At 52.6% G+C, this 16,436-nt stretch overlaps 1 protein-coding gene across 2 annotated transcripts in view; it reads left to right on the top strand.

The window, feature by feature from the left end:
• Positions 1-13,415, top strand: part of TOX2 (TOX high mobility group box family member 2) — a 101,142-nt gene extending 87,727 nt beyond the window's left edge. Inside the window, exons 4-9 of one of the 2 annotated variants that reach the window (XM_044263006.1) lie at positions 5,069-5,308; positions 7,582-7,809; positions 8,235-8,315; positions 8,958-9,353; positions 10,050-10,180; positions 12,412-13,415. In XM_044263006.1, the coding sequence (XP_044118941.1) occupies positions 5,069-5,308; positions 7,582-7,809; positions 8,235-8,315; positions 8,958-9,353; positions 10,050-10,180; positions 12,412-12,448 (1,113 nt within the window). In that variant the 3' untranslated portion in view covers positions 12,449-13,415. The remainder of the gene's footprint in view (positions 1-5,068; positions 5,309-7,581; positions 7,810-8,234; positions 8,316-8,957; positions 9,354-10,049; positions 10,181-12,411) is intronic. The other variant, XM_044263005.1, reaches the window with a different exon arrangement.
• The last annotated feature ends 3,021 nt before the right edge of the window (positions 13,416-16,436 follow it).

Raw genomic sequence — 16,436 nt, 5'->3', positions numbered from 1 at the left:
GACCCTGCGATCACGATCTGAGCCGAAGGCAGAGGCTTTAAACCCACTGAGCCACCCAGGGCCCCGAAAATAATTTTTTAAAGCAGGCTCCACACCCACTGTGGAGTCCAACATGGGCCCTGAACTCATGACCTTGAGATCAAGACCTGAGCTAAAAATCAAGAGTCGGACACTTAACTGACTGAGCCACCCTTGTGCCCCCACAATGAAAAAAGTTTAGTGCTAAAAAATAAGATGCACTAATTTCAACATTCTACAGCTTACAAAGTTGTACAAAGACAAAGACACACCTTCACATAGAAACAGATAACCCCAGAAGTTCATGAGCCAATGCTCAGCATTCTATCGGAAGGACAATCGCTTTATCATTCTAATGTCTTTAAAATTTATCCTGCAGCATATATGTCTTCTTATGCATCTGGGAAAGTCCTTTGTAATAAATATCTTGGAGTAGAATTGTTAGGTTACAGGATGGCACATCTTCAGCGTACATGTGTATTATTTGATTGCTTCCGGAAGCGTTTACCTTACTTGCTAGCTTACACTCCAACAGCAGCATAAATAGAAACCCAAATGGCCAGTAAACTTATGCAAATATGTTGAGCCTCTCTAGTAATCAGGACAGTGCAAATTAGAACAACTTTGAGAGCATTTCACACTTTGCAGATTTGCAAAAATTCAAGTCTGCCATTATCCCATGTTGGCAATATATTAAATTACGGAGTCAGGAAGATCTAGTTGAAGAATTCTAAGCACACTGCTGGGAAGGAGAAAAAAACAAAAAACAAAAAACACCCACAGGTCCTAAACGTAGAACTCCAAGGCCATTTTGCCCTTGAGGAAATAATGTCAGACTCTTATTTAAGATTCAGGGAAGGAAGAGAGTGTACACATTGAAACGGAAAGAGGGATGTTTAGAGAAGAGATTTTAAAACCTTCTACTCTTTATTTTCTTGAGAGTTAAAAATTTTTTCCAGCTTTATTATTGAGATATCACTAACATTTAACCTATGTGATTTGAAGGTCTACAGGATGATTTGGTACATGCATATATTTTGTGCAATTATTACTACAACGAGGATCGTTTATACCTCCATCCCCTCACATAATTACCTTTGTGTGTGCGTGTGTGTGTGTGTTCAGTGATAATTTTTAAGATCTACATTCTTAATAGCTTTCAAGTGTATAATAGGTATTATTAATTAGAGTCCCCGTGTGCATTAGATCCCCACATCTTATTCGCCCTGAGCTAGAAGTTTGTGCCCTTTGACCTCCTTCACACATTTGCCCAGCCCCTGGCCCTGGAAACCACCATGCTCTCTCTCTTTGAGTTCGGCTTTTTTAGACCCCTGCATGAGTGAGAACCCACAGTCTCTGTCTCTCTCTGACTTGGGTCATTTAGTATAACACCTTTGAGGTCCATCCATACTGTTGCAAAAGGCAGAATTTCCTTCTTTTTTATGGTCAAATAACAGGGTATATAGTCCCACATTTTCTCTATCCATTCACCTGTTCAAAGACACGAGGTTATTTCCATGTCTCGGCTATGAAAAATAATGCAGTGAACATGGGGACACAGATATCTCTTCAGGGTAGTGATTTCATTTCTTTTGGGTCAATACCCAGAAGTGGTCTGGCTGGATCACATGGTAGTTCTTTTTTCAATTTTTTGAGGAAACTCCAGACTGTTTTCCACAGGAGCTGTTCCAATTTACTTTCCCACCAACAGCACACATGGGTCCCCCTTTTCCACAGTCTTGTCAGCACTTTGAGCTCTCTCTTTTTTTTTTTCCCCAACGTGGACGAACTCACAACCCTGTATCTTTTCTCTTTTTGATAATAGCCATCCCAGCAGACGAGAGAGGGCATCTCATTGTGGCTTTGATCTGCATCTGCCTGAGGTTGAGTGATGCCCCACACCTTTTTACAAACCTGTTGGCCACTTGGACATCTTCAAAATACTATTCAATTTCTTTGTCCACTTTTTAATCGAATTCCTTGTAAAATCTTTTACTCTTTGCAACAGAGCACTTAAAGTCTGTTTCTTTATGATTACTATAACAACACAATATATATTTCACAAAAAGTAAGAGCTCAGAACCAAAATCTACTTATATGCTATTTATAAGATGCACACTTAAAGTGGTGTCCAGCAATTAAATGGAAAAATAGAGAGATCGATCCCAGGTAAAGTCAGATCTAAGATAAAAACATTAATTGAGGTGAAGATGGTTTTTTTATTGTTAAGAAGGAGAAGCCATCATGAAAATACAGCATTCTGGAACTTTTATAACAAGGAGTAACGTCACATCAATATATATGAGGAAACCTGATTAAATTCTGTAGAGACTGAGGGGAACACAGGAGCAATGGGAGCTGCTTTAACTCATTTTTCTTGGCATATCACAGCTAAAGTAGTCGAAACAGTTTATGCAATAGACACATCGAGAAATGTGTATATCACAGCATAAACATGACTTCCGATGCACAGGAACATTTTACCAAAAACAATCGTACCCTAAGCCGTCATGAAAACCCCAGTACCAAAAAGATAAAATTCTAGGAATCGTGTTTTCGGACCATCATAACAAAAGGATACGTTAAATAAGGACTTTTCTCCAAATGTAAAAAAAATCAAATAAAATCTTCAGTTGTAGAATATTTTTTAAAATATTTATATGACACAGTTAAAATGCTCCTCATGGGGCAAAAATCATAGTTACGGAGCAGGGGTTCTCAACTTCAGCACAATTGACATCTTTGGATACATAATACTTTGATGGATATGTGGGGTGTGTGTGTGTGTGTGTGTGTGTGTGTGTGTGTGTGTAGGGGGCATTCTACACATCGTAGGACATTTGGGAACACCTCTGACTGCTCTCCATGAGATGCTCCTAGCACCACACACACACATGAGCTGTGAAAGCCAGAAATGTCTCTAGGCACAGCCAGGTTTCTCGGCAAATGGTCCCTGTTTGAGCCTCTGCCCTAGATGGTAATATTATTCAAAAAGAAAATGTGAAAGTATAAATAAATTATTTAATTTGAAAGCAACATAAAAAGCCACTGATGGTACCTTCATAGAAAAGCAAAATTTAATTCTCAGAAAACTTGTCAAGCTGATTTTTTAAAATATAAGAACTGATTCTTTGGGGAGTTAAAACATGTAAACCTTTGAGAAGGAAATTTTTAAAAAGCAACATGCATTCACAATAATGCAACTGGGAATTTAACTACAAAAAGCATAGAAGCAGGTTAAAAATATAGCAATATTATCCTAGGTATATGCTATTAGTGCTGAAATCTAGATGAAGCGGGCAGTTTAAAAAGTATATATTTATGTAGCTAACCTATGTATGTAACTCAAGAACATATGGGAACGAAAATAGCCATGGAAAATATTATGAAAAGCAGCCTTTCAAAAACCACACAACAGAAATGCCAGCATTTGCCAAAGATAATTACCCCCCCTCCAAAAAAAGTTTAAGTGGAGAGAAACCTGGAAAAGAAAGTTCCTCAGAACTGAGGACACACCAGACAAATTCAAACAAATACATACCCAGGCAAGGATGGTGATATTCGGATCAGACTCCACTGAGTTGAAGGCAAAAGGGAGGTGCTCTAGGTAATATTGTAATAGGCAGTCTTCCTTTTGCAGTAAAAACCAACATCACATTCCCCAAACAAAACACTTTAAGTGTTGAAGGAAGATTGTGATGGAGGCAGAAAAGTTGGAGGCAACTTAGACGGGCCAAAAAAGTCAGGAAGGAATCAAAACCATAGCACGTGGCCTCAAAGAAACCAGATTAATCTGCACCAGGCTCGCCCTGTTCCTGAGGGCTAAGGTACAAAGTATAAAGATGTTTCTTTCGGTCCTAAGGAAACCTTACCAAAGTCTCAGGAGTGCAAGTAGTTCGGAGGATGTCCTTTGATCACCTGTGTCACTGGAAATTAATAGCAAAGGGAGAAGAAACAAACAAACAAAAAAAATGAACCTCTTAGAAATTTCAAAACTTTCTTTTTTCCAAAACGTTTTTTAAACAACTCTTGGATGAAAGAAAATAAAAAATTGAAATAGATACACAGAAAAAGAACACTAACAAAAATCTTAACGTGGTGAAGTCTATGAGAAATGTCAAAGTCATGCCCAGAGGCAACTTCATGGCATGCAACATATTTCTAAACGTTGAGAATGGAAATAATGAATTAGAAACGTGACCAAAATCGGGGGTGGGGGTGGCGGGGGGCAGGGGAGGGGCGGGCAGGGGGGGAAGAACAGTTACATATCTTTTAGAATCAAAGGACGTAATTAATAAAGATACAGATGATTAGATATTAAAGAGTCAGAAAACAGAGAAGCAATAAACAAATATGAAATCTGATTCTTTTGAGGAGGAGAAAACCTCTCACATAATAAAAATGGGAAAATCCATGAGCTTGCCTAATGAAGAAAACATGAGAGGAAAACACAGCTACTTGGCATCAGAAATAACAAAGGGAAAATAAACACAGATGCAAAAGCAATAAAAATAATTATAAGAGGATGCAGACTGGTATGCCGTGCTCCACAATGTGCGCGTGTGTGTATTTAAGATATTTAAGTGACAAGGACACACTGTCCCACATATGCGTTTAGTGTGAGCAGTGCCTGTATGTGAAAGTCAGGATCTTTCTTGTAGTCCAAAAATTACCAGTTAGAAATATCATAGGGAAGATTTAATAAGAAAATTACTGGCTGAGAGGAAGAGAAATATATAGCTTTATTAAGGGATTTATTTATTCTATGTATTTAACAAACCCTTACCCAATATATGGCTTACGAGGCACATTTCGTCCTAACCAACACTTGAAGGTAAGCTTAATTATTATCCGCATTTTTCCAACAAAGAAGTGGGGGCACAGAGAGGTTAAGTAACTTAGCCAGAGTCACCCAGCTTATAGGACGCCAAACCAGGGGAGCGCAGCCCACAGTGCCACAGCCCACAGCCTGCCCCTCCTCGGAGTCCCGCTGTGTGATGGGGGCAGGGAGGTCCCCTCTAGCTCACCATGCCCTGTTCTCCTCTCTCAGATCCAGGAGATGGTCCACTCAGAGGTCGCTGCCTATGACTCCGGCCGGCCGGGGCCCCTGCTGGGCCGCCCGGCGATGCTGGCCAGCCACATGAGCGCCCTCAGCCAGTCCCAGCTCATCTCTCAGATGGGCATCCGGAGCGGCATCGCCCACAGCTCCCCGTCCCCCCCAGGGAGCAAGTCAGCCACGCCCTCCCCCTCCAGTTCAACTCAGGAGGAGGAATCAGAAGCGCATTTCAAGGTAGGTCGGGAGGCCACGCGGGGCCCTGAGATGCCCTCCCGTCAGGAGGCGGGTGGGCCCTACGTGGAAACGGGCATCACCGGCCTGGAGACCAGACCGCAAGAGCACCACCGTAGCATTTGCTGGAGGGCACAGAGGAGGGAAATCAGCAGGTAGCACGGGGTCTGCCGGCTGGAGCCCCTGGTCAGTAGAGATGGCCGAGCTTGGACTTGGGGCTATCTGGTGGCAGCCGCTAGATTTGCCGAGTGTCCTTGCCAAGCTGTGCCCCTCCACTCCTAGGGCCTTATGTATAAAGCAGAGACAACGCTCACCAATGGCCGAGGGGGCGGATGAGAGAATCCTGTGACAACGTGCTGAGGGCTTATTCCTCAATGGCCAGTGGGTCATCTCAGGGACATTGATGGCATCAGCAAGATCTTCAGGGTCACGTCTTATGGCCACTTTGGCCTTGCAGAAGAAGGTTTTCTGACAAAGGTGTGCGGCTCAGCAGAGGACAGCTCTGGGCAGCACCGGAACTGACACATTCCCCCTGGGGACAAGCCCCCCTACCCCCAGCACCCCTGGAATCATGGGTGGTCCCGCCTTTAAAGAACACATTGGGGGTGAGAGGTCACTAGCTGTCCAGGCTTGTCCTTCCAGTGCACTGACAGCTCCCCCTGGCTGTGGGAAGGCATCTGGTTTCACTGGGGTGGAAGACAGGCCGGAGAGCCCAGGGACGGCTGCGTTCACTGCGACTCTCCCCATGAGCCCGTGGCAGAACCCAAATATGATCCCCCGAACCCCACCTCCATTTCTTCTTCCTGAAGGCTCTCATCCCTTTCCCCGTGGGAGCCCTGCAGACGCCTGGGGCAGTGACAGCGGCGCCTGTGCCACCTGACCGGGACCCTGACCACCGGGGCTGGGTGGGCACCTCTGGACCTGGTCCAGCTGCATCCCCACTGTAACTTGCAGGAGTGGCTTTATTTTATCTTCTATTTAGCACACCCCATTGGGGGCAAATACTGTTCTAAGCACATAACCAGTATTAACCCATGGGATCCTCATGACGGCCCTGTGTGGTCAAGGCCATTGTCCTCTCCAATTGGCAGATGGGAAAACCCAGGCCCCAGAGAGGTTACGTCAGTCTGGCTGCAGAGAGAGGCAGGAACAGATGCTGCAGGGCTACCGGCTTCCCCTCGCCATCCTTCCACAATTTCCTTATCGGTTCCTGGTGTCATCTGCTTGGTGTAGAGAGTGACAGTCTTCACCGTAGGATCCAGGGCTTTGACTAAAGTTCCTGGTCCCCGTGTGACCTGAGGGTCTTACTGGTGACCCACTGAGGTCTGTGGCCAGCATCCCTACGCGGCTCCCATCCCGCAAGCCTTGAGTCGCACACTCACAGGATTGTGGTCCTGCATCTGCGGCCAGATGTCTGGAGCGAGGCCACGCTCACCTTGTCACATAACTTCTGTCTCCTGTCCCGCAACTTCACAGGGCCCTGGCCTTAAGTCCCCTGCCCCGAGACGCACACCTGAAATTTCGTGGATGGCTAAGGATCATCTTTGGGGCTTTTTTGTGATCACAAGGGAGGACAGTTCAGAAAAATTGATGTCCTCAAAACTTGGACTGAGCCCAGGGCCACGCACACTTCCAGTGGCATACCACATCCGCAGGCTCGCGCAGGAGCCCCCAGATTCTCTAGGAGAGCGAGGCTGTTGGGATTCCTTACTCCTGATCCATTAGGGGATTTTACACTCTATAAACGTAGATGTTACCTTGGGAAAGAAGAGGCAGAGAGGTAAACAATTTTTGTCTGATTATAAGGTGAATTAATGTCTCTCTATAGAGACGCAAATGACTTCTGCCTGGGAGAAAAGAGTAAAAGCCCCAAAGGTGATCGTTTCATTGCTCTGTAGGGCACTTTTCCTCTTTGAATCAACTTTGCCACCTTGCTGATTTTCATTCATGAGTTAAACAGTAACCCCGGGGTTCCTAGCTCCTACTGAGGACATGTGTGTGCGTGAGTGTGTGCATGTGCGTGTTTGCATGTATGTGTGTGTGCGCGCATGTGTGTGTGTGTGTGCTTTGCCTCTCACACAGAGAGCGGTGAGCATGACAGTGTGGTCCACACAGCCTGAGCTGGAGCCCGGGGGTGGGCGCCTGCGGGCGCTCAGAGCTGGACAGGCAGGCAGTGGGGCCACTGGGGAAGGTCCCCTCTGCCTCAGGTTGGGGTGGGGACCTGTAGGGGGAAGCCCATGGCGTCTCAGCTTTTCTGACTCCTTTCCTCTGTGCAGATGTCGGGAGAGAAGAGACCTTCCACCGACCCAGGAAAAAAGACCAAGAACCCAAAGAAGAAGAAGAAGAAGGACCCCAACGAGCCACAGAAGCCGGTGTCGGCCTATGCGCTCTTCTTCAGAGACACTCAAGCTGCCATCAAGGGACAGAACCCCAGTGCCACCTTCGGGGATGTGTCTAAAATCGTGGCCTCCATGTGGGACAGCTTGGGAGAGGAGCAGAAGCAGGTGAGTTTGTCCCTTCCAGGGCCCTCCCCCGGGGCTTTGAGGCCCTGGAGCCAGTGACAGACTTGGAATGCCTGAAATCAGGAAAAGCCTCCTGTAGGGGTCTCTCCTGACTCAGTTTGCCCATCTGTAAGCTGGGAGGCTAGAGCCCTTCCAGTCCTGCTGTTTGCCAGCTGCGATCACTAGTGGCCTAACCATTCTGATCTCTCCTTCCTCTTCCGTTAAGTGAGAATAAGCATCTCTGTCCGTCTTGTCCCTCCAACGTGCCAGCCTGGAGTCCAGGCCAGGGCTTCCGCCCCACTGACCATGTGCCCGGCCCCTCTCAAGGGCATCCAGGGAGAACAGGGAGCAGAACGAGCTCAGAGGCAAATGCCTCCGGCTGATCACCTCACCTCTCCCCGATGTTGCCCATGTTTTGGATCTTTCAGGCTTACAAGAGAAAGACCGAAGCGGCAAAGAAGGAGTATCTGAAGGCTCTGGCAGCCTACAGGGCGAGCCTTGTCTCCAAGGTAACACCCTGGCCCGTTGGCCCAGCCCTGATCAAGGGGGGCACTGAGGCCCTTGGGAAGGGTCAACGCCATAGTTCCCGGGAAGGACAGAGAAGCCCGGTGGGGTCACCTCTCCCTGCACCTGCCGTGCGCCACGCTTTTGCCGGGCGCTTTATGTGCATGTCGTTTCATTTAATTCTTTAAAAAAGAACCCAGCATTCAGTGGGTTTAGGCAGCTTGCCTGAAATGGCAAGCGTCGGGGCGTTCGTCTGGAAGCTGTCACGGAGCGCAAGACATGTCCGTCAGGCCACAAAGGGCCAAGTAGCGAGGGCATTTCAAGCCAAGGGAACAGCACAGGCAAGGCGTAGAGGCTGGAGAGGAGCATAGAGGGAGGCCTGGCTGGATGAGGCCAGCATCACGGGCCAGGCTGAGGAAGCTGGGCTTCCTATGGGCAGGGGAGCCCCAGGAATTAACGCAGGGGGCAGTCAGAGCCAAGTGCACCGAGGACCCGGGGTTACCTCTGGTTTGCCGGTAGCTCCCCCACCAAGGGGCCAGAGAGCCAGCCAGGGATCATGTCGGCAGGTTGCAGACCCAGGGGGTCTCATGGCCCAAGTTCTGGCTTATTCGTCTTCTCCAGAGTGACTGGTGTCTGTCTCCTTGCAGAGCTCCCCAGAGCAGGGTGAGACCAAAGGCACACAGGCGAACCCGCCGGCCAAAATGCTGCCGCCCAAGCAGCCCATGTATGCCATGCCAGGCCTGGCCTCCTTCCTGACGCCGTCGGACCTGCAGGCCTTCCGCAGCGGGGCGTCCCCCGCCAGCCTGGCCCGGACGCTGGGGTCCAAGTCCCTGCTGCCAGGCCTCAGCGCGTCCCCGCCGCCGCCACCCTCCTTCCCACTCAGCCCCCCACTGCACCAGCAGCTGCCACTGCCGCCCCACGCCCAGGGCACCCTCCTCAGTCCGCCTGTTAGCATGTCTCCGGCCCCCCAGGCTCCGGTCTTGCCCACTCCCATGGCACTGCAGGTGCAGCTGGCGATGAGCCCCTCACCTCCAGGGCCACAGGTAAGCAGGGCCCCATGGGAACGTGCCCTTCAGATCCCTGTGTGGGGAGGGCAGGCAGTGCGGGGATTTCAGATACTGGCCCCGCCCCTTGCCAGCAGCGGCCCCTTGGCCTCCGGACCTTACCTCTCTGAGCCTCAGTCACCACATCTGTGAAGTGGGTCTAGTCCACCGTCCTTGAGAGGTACGGGCTGCATTGAGCAGTTGACAGGTCCCCAGAGTCTTCAGAGTCTTGGGATATCCTAAGCCCATCCTTCTCTTGCCCTCTGTCCAGTTCTGCTCTCTGGCCCAATGGGCTGAGGCCATGCAGGTTCTGCCAGGTCAGCCCCGGCCCCTGGCTCTCCCTCAAGCCTCAGAGACCTGACCCGCTGGCCGTTCCACTGATGCTGTTAGAAGATTTGTGTCGCTCAGTACAATAGCTCCCATTTTACAGACTGGGAAACCGAGGCCGGAAGAGGAAAGGCCCTGAAAGCAGAGCCCTTCACTTCCAGATGCAGCTGGGAGAAGGGTTGAATTTTCCAAAAGGTGCTCAGCTCCAGAAGGGGACGAAGCCTTGCAGGCAGAGGGGCAGAGGCGAGGCTTTTAGAAGCCAGAGGAAGCGTCCCTGTGAGCTCCCGTGGGCAGGGCCCGTACCCCCCAGCCTGCGCTGTGCTCCCCATCACCTCTGTCCTGCTCACCTGCCTCCTTGCCCCTTGGCAGGACTTCCCTCACATCTCCGAGTTCCCCAGCGGTTCGGGACCCCGCTCACCGGGCCCGTCCAACCCCCCGAGCAGCAGCGGCGACTGGGAGAGCAGTTACCCCAGCACCGAGTGTGGCGTCAGCACGTGCAGGTGGGTCCCCCTGAGCGCCTCACCACTGACGAGCCGAAGAGGGGGCACAGGCCGCCCAGGGATGGGGAAAGGCGAGGCCGTGTGGGTCACTGTGGCCCCGCAACCGTGCCTCCTGGGGCCTGGCTGCCCGGCGTCTTCACGAGAAGATGCAGAACATAGCGAGACCCCAGAAGGACTTGGCGGGTCCGATGCCAAGGCTCTGCTTGGGAAAGGGGCCCATCTTCAGTCCGGCTGCACCCCCTGCTGTCCCGGTTTGCTCACAAGGGCTGCCTTGTGACATTCAGGTCAGGTTCCCTAGAAGCAGAGCCTGGGCAGCAGGATTTGGGCGCCCTTGATGACACTGAGGGAGGTTCTGCAGGATGAAGGAAGGGAGGGAGCTGGGACCGGGACGGGAAGGAGCCAGCGAGGGTGGGCTCTCAGCCAGAGACTCGCTTCTGCCCGATCCCACTGGGAGCACAGAGGGCAGCACAGACAGGGTCCCGCCGTGAGGTTGGGGCTTTTTATTCCCCATGTCAATCAGCCATTGGCAGTGGGCTACCCAGGAGTGCGCCCTCTGGACGCGGCAGGTCTCTGGAGCAGAGGCCACCGGGAGGGCAGTACGGGGATCTGAGGGCAGCACCCCCGGTGTCCACCGCATCCTCAGCCAAGGACCAACCAGCCAAGAGCAGGAGTCACACGCCTTACTGGGACCCCCACTGCTCCAGTCTGGTGCCCCTCTGACACGCCAACCCCCAGGCCGCTTGGCTTCTCTGTGGTCCTTACGTGGACCTCATCCTCCGATCTCCCCTCCCATCCTTAGCCTTTCAAGGCCGTGCTAGCTGCCCTTCCTCGCGAAGGTCTTCCTGCTCCAAGAGTCCGTGACCTGTCATCTCAGCCAGCTCAAGAGGGAAATGGGCGGAGAGGGCACCCAGTTCCTTTACCCACCAATCCCGAATTCCCATTCCCCTGGCAAGAACCAATTCTGTGGCTACCCCCGGGGTCTGGGGTCCAAGCAGCGGCTCCACATCCTGGAAGGCGGGACAGGTGGCCGTGCCTGCTGCCGGCCTCCAGCTGCCCCTCGCCGCAGTTCTTCTGCTCCTCATCCAGCCAGGGTGGCCAGGGAGCCAGCAGACACAGCATGTGCCCCACGGCTGACTGCCGGTGTCCAGTGAGAGTCTACCTGTGCAGCACACTCGGCTCAGCCGGAATCCCCTTCCCCACCCCCCACCCCAGCAGGTGCAGACCCTCCCATCCCCCACACCCCAACAAGGGGCAGACCCTCCCACCCCTGCCCTCCTGCTGCAGGCTCCTTTCCCCAAGTCAGAGTTGCGGGGGGTGGGGGGGCCTCACTAGTGGACTTTAGTGGAACTAGTGGACTAGTGGAACATGTCCGAGCTTCCCCCCGACACGGAGGGCAGACCGCAGCAGCACCTGCTTTACTTGGTTTTTTGAACGCAGGAAGAACTGGCGTCCACGTGGGCTCCGAGTGGGCCCGTGTGTGCTGGGGACAGATCCCCACCTGAGTCTAGTCAGCATCTGTGGCCACTCACAGATGGTTTTCTTGTCCTATGAGAGCGTTTTAAGACCTACTCCCTTAGCAACTTTCAAATACAGAAACTTACAAAAATACAGTGTTATTAACTGTAGTCCCCACACTATCCACAGCAGCCTTGAGGCTCACTCATGTTAGACCCCGAAGCTTATGCCTTTTGACCCTTCCCCCATTTTACCCCCCACCCCCACCCCCCAACCACCACTTCGCTCTCTCTGTCAGCTTGGTTTGGGGTTCGTGTAGACTCTGATGCTCGATACTTGTCTTCCTTGGACTTATTTCTCTTGGCACGATGCCAGCAAGGTCCCCCTGGCTCTCCATGAGCGAGCGCCGTATTTTAAAGCACAGAAGGCGCCTGCCCTCCTCTGATTCTGTGTGAAGTTTGCAAATGGCTAAGAACGGCTCCCAGAGACGGGGGAGGGGGGATGTCTGATGGACAGAGGCGCTGCAGCCTCCTCCCCCCAGAGCGGAGGACTCCTTGGTCCCCAGCTGGGATGGATGCTAGAGAGGAGCTTGGTTGCTGGGTTCGGCTGGTGGCCTGTCCGTCGGGGAGGGAGCCACGTGCTCCACTCGTCCTCAGAGGGGCAGTGCACGTCCAGGGTGGAGGTGAAGGCCGGCCAGCAAGCAGGTGGCCCAGCATGTCCCCCGCCTCCCCCGCCCCAGACTCCCGAGGCTCTGACAGCCCCTCCTCTCTCCCCAGCCTGCTCCCCAGGGATAAATCGCTCTACCTCACCTAATCCCGCCTCCCCTCTCCTCCCTGAGGCTTGCTGGAGGGGCACTGCTCAGAGCCTGAAGGGCCCACAGCAGAAGGGAAGCCTGGGCAGGAAGCAGGATGACTGGGAACAGAGCAGTGACACAGCGACGACGCCCCAGGGCCGAGTGTCTTCCTCGACCTCCCACCAGACCCTGCAGAGGCGGTCCTCCGCCCGCCGCTGCCCGCAGCACCTGTGGGCACCTTCTGCCCCCGACCCGCCTGCTCCGGGGCTGCCGTGGACCCCGCCCCCTGCCCTGCACACCGTACTCTGTGTCCGGACCTCGGGCCCGGCCCAGGCTCCCCGGCGGCGGCTGCCCTCCGACCGAAACCCACCCCCAGATGCATGGACCCGGGCCGTCTGGCCGAGGACGTGCAAACGCGCTTTTATGGTGTGAACAAAGATTACCAAACCTCTGAACTGTTGGTTCCATGTAAGTAGTTGACTAAGTGTTTTAGACCCGGGCTGAAGACATCGATGAGATGATTTTGTGGGGAAGGAGAGTAGTTTCCTTTAAGGGGAAGAGCATTTTATATGACCCCTTAGCACATTTTTTTTTCCTTTTTTTTTTTTTGCATTTTCTCTTGAGGGAGACATGCGCAAAAGCAGCCGCCAAACTGTTCCCCCAGCAACCCCCTGCGGCCAGAGCCAGACCCCTGCCCCGTGAGGCCAGAGCCTGACCGCTTAGAGCCACACTTGGAGACGTTGCGCTTTTCTTTTTTTAACCCTGTGTCCGTCTATTTAAAATTGCCAACACGACTTTTGTCTATTTATGAAGCAAAGTTGAGAACAGAAATGCATTTTATCATAATGTGTGTGTGGTTTTCAGGTTTGCTTTGGGTTTTGGTTCTTGACGTTGTTTGCAGCGGTTTCCTGGCCCTGGCCAGCGTCCGTCCTGGTGCCCAGTGCTTCTCTTGGTTTCTTTATAATAAAACTTCTGAAAAGTTGAAAACCCATCTGTGTCTTCGTGCCCGTGGGGAGCCAGAGCCGGGCCTCGCGACGTGGCGTCTGGTGGCAGCTCTGCCGGCCAACGAAGCCCTTGATATCAGTGGGATTCGGGTCAAGTTACACCGGCCGTGTCCTCCCCATGACGAAGCCCTTGATGTCAGTGGGATTCGGGTCAAGTTACACGCCGTGTCCTCCCCATGACGGTCTGAGTGGACCACGCCCCCCTTCCCCCTGCTGGCCTCAGTGTTGTCACCTCCAGAAGTAGGAGGACGATGGTGCCAACACGCGGCGGGGTCCTGGTGATGAGCGGGGGTTACAGGCACCGAGCACCGGCTGTGCGGGGAGCAGGCTGCCCATCTGATGGTGCCTGGGGCGGGCAGGGGCTTCTCCGAACCTGAATGTAAAGGGGCATCCCAGGGTCACCTGGGTGGCTCAGTGGGTTAAAGCCTTCGGCTCAGGTTGTGATTCCAGGGTCCTGGGATCGAGCCCCGCATCAGGCTCTCTGCTCAGCGGGGAGCCTGCTTCCTCCTCTCTCTCTGCCTGCCTCTCTGCCTGCTTGTGATCTCTGTCTGTCAAATGAATAAATAAATAAAATCTTTAAAAAATAAATAAATAAAATAAAGGGGCATCCCAGACAAGGGACTCTAGCCCAGATTTCTCGACAGATGTTAGGTGTTGGTATTTATAAAAAAAAAAAAAAAAGTAATAATTATGTGACGATTTTAACGTATCTGGAAGAATAATCGTTTCTTGGTATGGAGGAGCTTTTGGGAGCTGCTTCTGCTAGGCTCCGTGACATGGCTATTTTCGGGTGGGGGCCGTGACCTGGATGGAAGAGCCTCCCCCTTCCCCTGTCCGCTCTCAGGGCCTCTCCCTCTGTGATCCCGAAACCTCCCTTCTTCCAGAAAACAGCCCCAGGCCTGGTACACAATCTCTCTGGGAGCAGTTTCCTCACTGGAGGGCATTTTGTAATCCACTTTGGAGAAAGAAAAAAGAAAACCAGACCGACAACAAAAACAACACGCTGCCCGTAGCATCACTGCAATGTGAGGCATGAATATTTCATACGGTTACAATTTCCTTTTCTGCACGGAGCTTGTCAGTAACACGGTGATGACTTAGTTTAATATTCAACTCCCGCTTCTACATGGGAGAAAACAGCATCCTTGGGATCCATGCAGACAACCCCAAATAATGAGGGCCAGACGATCAGGTTCTTGCCTCTGAGGCCCCCAAGGCCAAGGCTGGCCTCTCTGTGGCAAGAGGTGCTCGGGGACAAGGGGAGCCCCGCCCAAGCAGAGTCTAAACACCTGGCCTTCAGATATGGGGGGTCGTGGTACCCCCAAGCTGCCAAGGTCGGCCTATGCTCTGGACCCACCACACTTTGAAGCCCCATGGTATGGCCTAAAATCTAGAGCCGTGCCCCTGACACTGGAAGGATCGGCAGCCTCTGCAGCCCAACCCACTGTCCATGGAGCCGGCCGTCCACGGAGCCAGCCCACCCAGAACCCGCCACCCTGCACCTCCTCCCACAGACATGCTGGAATTACAGCAGAGGCACAGGCTGGGCAAAGGCCAAGCCTCCGGACCCCAGGAGGAAGAGGTGGTTGGGCCCAGATTGTCCAACACTAATCGTTCCCTGGAAGGCCCATAGAAAGTTCCACGTTAGACTTGAAGATGGGCAACATGGCCCGGAGATGGGCAACATGGCCCAGAGAGGCCTTCCAGTGACTCTTAAGAGTCCACCATGCCGAAATTCCATGGTTCATTCCGCAAAAATACAAACAGGTGAGCCCTTCCTTTCTGCCGCAGCCGAGCCCCAGGGATACTGGGGGAATCCGACCCAGATCCCACCCCTAGGAGCTTAAGGGGTAGCTGGGGAGGCAGAGAAGGAAAACGGTAATATTGAGCTATAAAATCTTAACTTTATATTATAAATCATAAAAATACCAAGTTAACTATACTCTGTGACAAGTCTAAGAGACGGAAGCGGCCAGGAGAATGTAAAAGAGGGGGGCCGTCCAGCCTAACCAGGGGCCCCAAAGTTTTCTGGGGTGAGGCCGTGTCGGGGCTATGTCCCATGCCATGAGTGGGCCTGAGCTGGAGGGTGGACGTGAGGTTCTGGGGCGCCCTGCTTTCCCGATTTGGGACCCCCAGACGCTGTGGCCGTGATTCTCATCCAGAATTTTGGAGAATTCCTTCTGGAAGAAGCTGCAGCTGAGTCCACACAGCTGCATGGGGATCTCTGAGACAGGAACAGGGACAGATGTCCTCAGGTGGAAGGGGACCCGCACGCACTGCGCATGTTCTCAAACCCTTGACCTCTGCATGCACGTGCTGGGTCTGGGCCAGCCCGGGCTCCCCGTGCGCTGCAGGTGGTTGGGGGTGGCGGTGTCTGCGTGTACTGTGCGGTGTGCGTGTGGAGGCAGCGTGAGAGTGGGTCCTGTGCCCATGTGTGTCACGTGGGGGAATGGGTGAGGCGTGCAGTGGTGTTTGCATTTGCATGCAGTGTGCACACGTGTGTGTGTGCTGTGCACGTGTGTCTGCCGTGTGCACATCTGTGCCTAGTGGGGGTGGTGCACGTGAGATAAATCCTCTGTGCATGCCGTGTGTGTCTGCAGCCCGTGTGCATGTGGGAGAGGACGCATGTGTGCACCGTGCCCAAGACCATGCAGATGCTGCACACACCCACACCACACCAGCACACGGGTGCACCTGCACACACCTCACACACATTCCTGGGGCACAGTGCATGGCCCCGGGACGTGCACACCACACAGCATCACACACCACACACCACACACACGCGAGGCCCGTGCCTACATGTGTGCAATGTGCACACAGGGACCACGCAGTGACGTACCACACACACAGACGCGTGTACTCGTACCTCACACACATGCACACTATGTGCACACCCATGAGTCCAACGTGCACATGCGCACGGCCTCCCTGCACCCCTCACCCCAGACACGGAAGTGCATCCTGCACACACACGACCATAGCACACCTGCCCACACAACTA

This window comes from Neovison vison, chromosome 8, assembly GCF_020171115.1.
Source record: "Neovison vison isolate M4711 chromosome 8, ASM_NN_V1, whole genome shotgun sequence".
In the NCBI taxonomy this organism is placed as follows: Eukaryota; Metazoa; Chordata; class Mammalia; order Carnivora; family Mustelidae; genus Neogale; species Neogale vison.
Note: the sequence above shows the minus strand (reverse complement) of the source record. Positions and strands in the feature narration are given on the sequence as shown.